At 45.9% G+C, this 7,457-nt stretch overlaps 1 protein-coding gene across 3 annotated transcripts in view; it reads left to right on the top strand.

The window, feature by feature from the left end:
- The window catches only part of HFM1 (HFM1, ATP dependent DNA helicase homolog), an 89,277-nt gene extending 82,875 nt beyond the window's left edge, over positions 1-6,402 (top strand). For all 3 annotated transcript variants that reach the window (XM_019501591.1, XM_019501592.1, XM_019501590.1), the window contains 4 exons: positions 1,532-1,622; positions 1,917-2,028; positions 3,789-3,943; positions 6,075-6,402. In XM_019501591.1, the coding sequence (XP_019357136.1) occupies positions 1,532-1,622; positions 1,917-2,028; positions 3,789-3,943; positions 6,075-6,141 (425 nt within the window). In that variant the 3' untranslated portion in view covers positions 6,142-6,402. The remainder of the gene's footprint in view (positions 1-1,531; positions 1,623-1,916; positions 2,029-3,788; positions 3,944-6,074) is intronic.
- Positions 6,403-7,457: the final 1,055 nt, after the last annotated feature.

The raw sequence follows: 7,457 nt of genomic DNA, 5'->3' as shown, positions 1-7,457 counted from the left end.
CTGGCTGGGAGGGGAAGGGAGGGAAAACAGACACGCTGTAGCACTCTTCCCTGCAGCCTCTGCCTCTCCCTGCTACTTATGCAGAGCTCTGCCAGGGGCTCTCAGAGGGATGGCCATGGGGCGATCCTTTCCCTGGTCTCCAACCTGTCTCTTTCTCCTTTGTTCTCCCCCTGGGAAAACTGCCCCCCTCTTTTAACCAAGTCTCTCAGCCAATCCCAGGCCAGGGCTCTTCCCTGTCCCTCTTTAGCTAACCTGTCTCATTCAAACCCTGCTAGGGTTACATCACCCCTCCCACTTCCAAGAGGGCTACTTCCAAAGCAGCTTCACTCGGCCTCAGGCCAAATGGTGTTCCTACTGGGACAAACTCTGTCTCTTTGCACTCTGTCCCTCTGCAGGGCAGCCCTTATTATTCCTTCAGGTGGGTCCATTTTTAATGCTGCTACATAAGTTAAAAACTTTGCATCAATGGGTCCTTTTCAGTTCTCATAAAATTATACAATTTTAAGAGCAATGGATATTTTTTATAGTAAGCTATTTTTCTTTTCCAAAGACTGTAACATACTCTTATAACTGTCAAAGATCATTATCTCCTGTTACCTGAAGTACAAATCCCATAACTTTTTCTTCTACATATGTTATGTAATACCATAATCAGGTTTATAGTACTGACTTCAGGTATATTATTTCCTAGGATCTTTCATGGTCAGTCTGAAGCAATCTCTTCCTGATTTAGTTCCAAACCAAAATAGAGGATTGAAAGAACAGCAGTAACCAGATAGGACTCAAATTCAGTTTTGCTAACATTCATAGTTCCTGTCCTTTCTCTGAGCAACATTAACATACACAGTTATAAAATCACCTGTTTAAACTACAACTTCCACCACTGCAGTGTCTTGCAAAATTGCATCAGTAGTGGATTTTGAGTCCGGTTTCTGTTAGTGTAAACAAATCCATAGGACCATATTCTTTTTGTAACCTGGAGCCTGCAACTGTAACTGGACCTCGATAATTCAGTATAAACTCATACACTAATCTGTACAGGCTCTGGCCTGCAGCTTTTGTACTTCATATAGGCAAAGGGTGCTGGCAGAAACAGATATACAAAGGGTGGAGTGGAATTCAGAGTAACACACCAGGTTGGTGGTAGAGCCAGGAATAAATATAGTAATATCTGATATAGTAATATCTGCTCCCATGCAGAGCCCTATCCATTCAGTCCCACTGCCTGTTAATAGATTCAGCGATGTCAGGGATTTACAGAAGCAGAAGATGTGGTGCATTGAACTGAGGCAAGACTTCGTATTCAAGGAACAATGAGAAAATAGCTTCCTGAGTACAGAAATTTTTGCTAGTTTGACTGTTTGCCTCAACATTTAAAGTTAACCAGCAATCCAAACAAGCAAACATGAAAAACTTAAACAATATTCAAATCCCTGCCTGACACTTCTACTCTTAGAAATCTAGGAAGGATTTACAAGGATCTCACCCCCAAATGTTTTATGACTATCTTAACACTATCATCCTTGTACAGGATCTGGAAGCTCCTGCCTTCAAAATACAATACAACATAAACCACTATTCCAGAACACACAATACGAAGTCATAAGTGACACTTCAGGAAAGTAAGTTTTGGATGTTCAATAAAAATGTATCGTCTGTTCTTGAGGTGGGCACATGTATGATGTTATTGGCACAATGTTGTCCATGACATTTTACAGAATTGTGGGGACTAGGTAAATTGGAATGTGAACTTTGAAAATAACAGAAGTTTGAACATTAAAAAAGACCGTTGTTATTTATTTATTTTTCAATTTAATGTAAATGCGGGGGAGTAGAAATTAAAACCATTACACTTCAAAGAAAACCATTTATATTTATTCTGAAATATCTAAATTATCCAAATTTAACATTTGCAGTGTTGACAAATTGCAAGATAAGATGGGTGTTCATCCACAGAATTCTCTCTCTCCCACATTAAATGCACCATCAAAAATGAAATTGCCAACACAGAATGGAAATACAAATAATGTAAGTAGATAAATATTCATGATAGTGTATCCTAAAGTGCAGTTAGGTGATTTTTTTGTCTGTGATTCAGTTTGACCATTTTCAGTTTTCTGTCAATATTTGAAAGACTGATAATTTTTGTGACACTACCTCCATTGTTCAGATACAGGTATTCATCTATTTTCAGCTTTATGCAGAAAGAAAAATAGACCTACAAAAAGAAATAGATGTGAATTTCACTCGTACTGCATTATGTAGCATTTCAACAAGGCTTTTGCTCTCAAGCCTTGATTTAGCAAAGCGTCTGCACATATGACTGAAGTTCAGCATGTGCTTAGGCCCTTCCTGTGAGCTACCAGACTAAGTAATAAATATGGATTCTAGGAGTGCACCGATAGAGATTTTGGGGGCCAATACAGATAGACAATTTTTAAGGAGGCATATCGGCCAATACCGATCCAATTTCTGATACAGCTGCATACACCTGGTAAATCTGTTGTGGTGGAAGGGGAGGGGGGAGGGAAGGGACTTGGGACCAGATCAATGTCCCCTGTGGTGAGGGGGGGAGCGGGGCAGGCGCTGCCCAGTCAGGACAGGGTGGGCACAGGATGGAGCTGTGGGGGGCAGCTCCCACCACGGTGTGCACCCCAGGAGGGCACGAGAGGTGGGGAGTGTATGCCCCCAGATCTACGCGGAGCAGGGCAGATGGACTGCAACTGCAGGCTGGAGCTGTGGCTGTGCCGGGCTCTTCTCAGCAGGGGCTGGGCTCAGGGTCGGCGGCAGTGGCACTGGGAGGGGGGCTATGGCAAAATTTGGGGTGGCTGCAGGCTCCCCTGTTGCCCCTCTCCCAATGTTGCTGCCACCTGCCCCAAGCCCTGCCCCCACTGAGAAGAGCCCGGTGCAGCCTCAGCTCCAGCCGGCAGCTGGAACCCATCTGCCCACCCCGCCCAGTCCCGTGTAGATCATGGGGCAAATGCCTCCCCCACCACCATGTCCTCCCAGGGTGTGCGCAGTGGCGGGAGCTGCCTCTCCCCTGCACCCCCAGATGAGCTATTGTTGCATAAATTGCTAATTTTGTCCCCTGGAGGCTAGTCCAATTCACCTCTAGAAGAGAGTCACACTTTTAGGCTGGGTCCAACTCTATTTTATTGCTTGCAAGCAGGCCGACAGAGGAGCTTGTTGCTCAAATCAGTGTCGACCCTAAACAAAGAGCGCGCGCGACTTTTATTGAGCTACCATTTTTTTCAGTTGACGTGTTACATTTTGATTGGTCATTTCAAAACAAAACCTGAGCAACCTATAAGACATGCGTAGTGGGCTATCCTGTACCATGTGGGTGGAAAATTACAGAATGCAGGGGTTGATACTAAAACAAGGAACAAAGAAACATAGAGAAAAGTATCTATTTTCGCTACACTATGGCTCTGTCCCCTGCTTTGCCCCGGCTGGGCAGCTTATGCCCTTTCCCTCTCATTCCCACCATCTCCTTCCACCACAACAGACTTACTAGCTGAACACAGCTCTTCAAGCTACCAGGCTGCGCTCCTCACTGCCTATGTGCCACGCTGCAGCTACACACACGCACAGGCATTTATCAGCAAAATTATCGGCCACATCGGGCTGATTTTTGATACAGCCAATTTTCTTTATAATGATGCTGATCTGATATCAGACTGATGTATTGATGCACCTTTAATGGATACTATGAAGCACTATAGTATGGATGTTTCTCTTTAAATTGGCTTTTTAATTGTGGTTATTTTATAACCTTTACATTTCAGTTCAGCTTTCAAGCAAAAAAACATCCCAATCCTTCTGAGGTGAAAAAAACATTTTGTTCTTCAAACTCAGGAACAGTCTCAGAGTCTTCTAAAAGTAGTGAAAAAGGGGATTTTTTTATCTGTAATAAAGAAAGAAAAAGTGAAATTGATCTCAGGTAACAAAAATATTTTTTTATGAGTCTGATGCTTCAAGGTACTGAGCATTTAATGGGATCTTGGCCTTTAAGGCAGGGGTAGCCAATGTTTTTGGACAGAGTGCTGAAAAAAAACACAATAACTACCTTGTAAGGTGATAGAGTGCCAGCATGCCAGAAAAACAAAACTGGGGTAGGGGGTACGTGGCAGGACACGCTGCATATTAACATAATTATCATAAATGCTTCTCTTTTTTTTTTACAGTAAATAGCAGATTTTCTAAAAATTCTAAACCTGGTGACAGTAAATAAAATTTCATATGCTACATGTGCACACAGAACCAGACACATGCATACATGCACACTACCAGACACATGCACGGATGCGGCCAAGCTGCTGGGCCACAGAACAAAGTCCAGCCCAACAATGCCCTGGGCCCACCACAGCCCCTGTGCTTCCCTGGGGAGCTGGCACCCAGGTTGCTGTTTGGCTCACCAAGGTCCCGGCCTATGAGCCAGCTGAAGGGGTGGTACTAGAAGGAGTTTGGGCGGGGGCCATGGCCACCCCAAAATTTGATTTAGCTCCCTCTCCCCAAATTTGCTTTAACTTCCCTCTCCCCAGTGTGGCTGCCACCTGCCCTACACAACTGAGCCTGCAAAAGTGTGGCACTCCCAGGTGGCGGTGGGGGAGGCTGGGCTTGGACTGGGGTGGGAAGTGCTGGAGGGGTGGCTATGGGGGGTGCTAAAATGAATCTTGGGGTGGCTGTAGCCCCCCTAGTGCTGCTCCTGTTGGCTCCAGACGCCAGCTGGGCTTTGTGCCAGCGGCTGCTGCTTGAACGCCTCTGGGCAGATAGTGGCTGAGGGGCCTGAGGTAGTCCAACCCTAGCGCCTACTCCACCATCCACTCTGAGGCATGCATGCAGTTGCTGCCAGTGTGGAACTACTGCCAGGGCTCCAGACACCCAGATCAGCTCCTCGCTGGTGGTGATTGCAACACATGCCTCAGGGCAGGGGCAGTGCAGCCCCGACCCCTCCACTGCTATTCACCCAGAGGTATGCATGTGTGTGCTTCCCCAGTCCCTTGGGGCCAAACCAGCTTCAGTGCAGCAGCCCTCCTCAGCGCCTGCCTGGCCCCTGAAGGGGAGCTGAGGGTGGGCAAGACTGGGGCCCAGGCAGGCCCGTGCAGCCACGACAGCTGTTCCTGCGGCCCAGGGGGCTCTCGTGGCTGGGCTCTTGCACCAGGGGCAGCTCTGCCCCACTTGCACTGTGCCCGGCATGCAGGGAGGCCAAGCCTGGAGCTGGGAACACCCTGGGCCTGGTGTCCTGCCCTGGCCAGGCAGCACATCCCCTTGCGGCCATCCCTGCAGAGCTGTGCAGGCCAGGCTGGGCCCCACCTTGGGTGCCACTGGGGGCCCCTACCTGCTGCAGCCTGAGCCAACGAAATCCTGAGGCATCTGTTCTTCCCACCCAGCCCCTGCCTTCCCATGGGGCCAGCCAAGCCGGCCTGCCTGCAGTGCGTCCCCCTGCACCTGAGTCTCTCTGTGCTGCCTGGACACTGCCCTGAGTGCGTGGCTCTGGTGCCCTGGTGCTGCCCCTGCCTGGGTGGGACAGGGTGTCCATCTGTTCAAGTCCCAGGCTTGGGCTTGCCCACCCACTGGGATCCTCCTGTGCAGCACCTGCCTGGGCCCTGGCCCTGCCTCCCTGCAGTTTCCCTCTAGAAACCAGGCTGGGCTGGATGGTGCAGCCTGGGGACAGGGTCCCTGCCTCTGTTCTCCTGACTCTGCCCCTGGTGCTTGCTGCAGTGCTGGAACCTGTGGCCGCTCCATGTTAAAAACGTATTTGTTTGGTTTTTTTAAACAATTTCCTCGCCTGCCTCCTGGAGTACTGAGGAGAATGTCTCCGTGTGCCACTAATTGGCACACATGCCGGGGGTTACCGATCCCTGCTTTAAGGCAAAACCATTCCATATGACAAAATACTTCATAAAGATTATGACTCCTTATTTTATTAGTTGTAATTAACTTTTCATATGAAGAAATGGAATTTAGAATTATTTGGTAATACAGCTGTTTCCTAGCTGCACACTGCGTAATTTCATAGGTTTTATATACTCTAAATAATGTAACTTTTTGATTTGCTTCATTTTTACTAGATATCTTCCAGATGATGAAGCCAATGATGTTAAGCCTTTTCTTGGAATATTTGATGGTATTTTCTAAAACATATAAAAACAAGATATATCGTAAATTCTGAAACATAAAACTCTCCTTTCCAGAATGAAACTCTTCAAATACAGTTACAAAATGTATTTAATAACTGTTCATTAATAGCCAACTTTGCTGCACAGGCTAGATAACAAAAACATTGCTAGCTAATTTACACAATTCCATGTATGTTTCTGTCTTTTTGAAAGTTATTTAAGCCTCTTTGTTAATATAACTTGCTGTTTTCAGGATTATAAATAAAAGTATTTGAAAGTACTTTCTTGAAGCCAGGATAGTTCTTAGGCACTTTTAAATAAGGTAAAATGAAATAAGAGCAAAGATGCTTCCTATAATGTGTATCTGCTTATATAAATACATATCTGAGTAACTGCAATGTTCTTTACTTACAAATTACCCATGATTTTTGTTTGATGATGTCTGTTAGCTAACCAAATTAAGGGTTACATAAAATATTAGCATTGTGAAAAATTCAAACAATAAAATTTATGAATACAATTTAATAGAATAAATATTTATTGTGCACTCTAATTGGAATTTGTAATGTATTAGCATTAACATTTTCTGTAGAATCTTCTTTGTAAGTATACTTCACAGTGTTCTACATGTCTGATTTAAAGACTTCATAAAGAATGTCCAGAAGCTACACTTGCTGGGGTGGATCCAGAGGGGGTGAAGTGGCACGCCTGCACCTACTTTTCCAACCATGCCACCAAAACAGCAGCCAGGGATTTACATCTCAAAGAAGGTAAGTATGTCCCCACTTCCTTCCCCTCTGGCCAATGCTGCTGCTGCTGTTCCTGGTGAGCAAGCCCTACCCCTCAGCCCAACTGGAGTGGGCAGGAGCTCATCTTACTCCCAGGACAGCACCTGGCAACAGCAGGCAGGAGGAGGAGGGGATGGGAGAGGAAGGGATGAAGAAGAAAAGGGAGTGAACATGTCTATGAGCATGGAGAGGGAACAGGAAGTGAGGAATGCTTACCTTCCTAGGGACTCAGGGCTGCAGGAGCGGCAGCTGAGAGTTTGTCTGCCCCAGTGTAGACAAGCAGGTGGAGGAAACTGGGAGTGGGGAGTGTAGCACCATACCCCACTTTACAAAATCCTAGGTCCACCTCCGTATATTTGGGTATTCATGCTGCTACTTAAACTCATAAAGTTGGCATTTATTTGACCATTCAAATCTAGTATCTGGATGGATATTCAAATCCAGTATCTGGATGCCTTTATATTTAGGGCACAACTTTATTTATTAATTTAACTCATCTGGAGACTACTGGCATAGTTTCATAGTTTCTAGGGTCGGAAGGGACCTG

Source organism: Gavialis gangeticus, unplaced genomic scaffold (assembly GCF_001723915.1).
Source record: "Gavialis gangeticus isolate Ggan-Ray unplaced genomic scaffold, GavGan_comp1, whole genome shotgun sequence".
In the NCBI taxonomy this organism is placed as follows: Eukaryota; Metazoa; Chordata; order Crocodylia; family Gavialidae; genus Gavialis; species Gavialis gangeticus.
The sequence above is the reverse complement of the archived record's forward strand: the minus strand, read 5'-3'. Positions and strand labels throughout refer to the sequence as shown.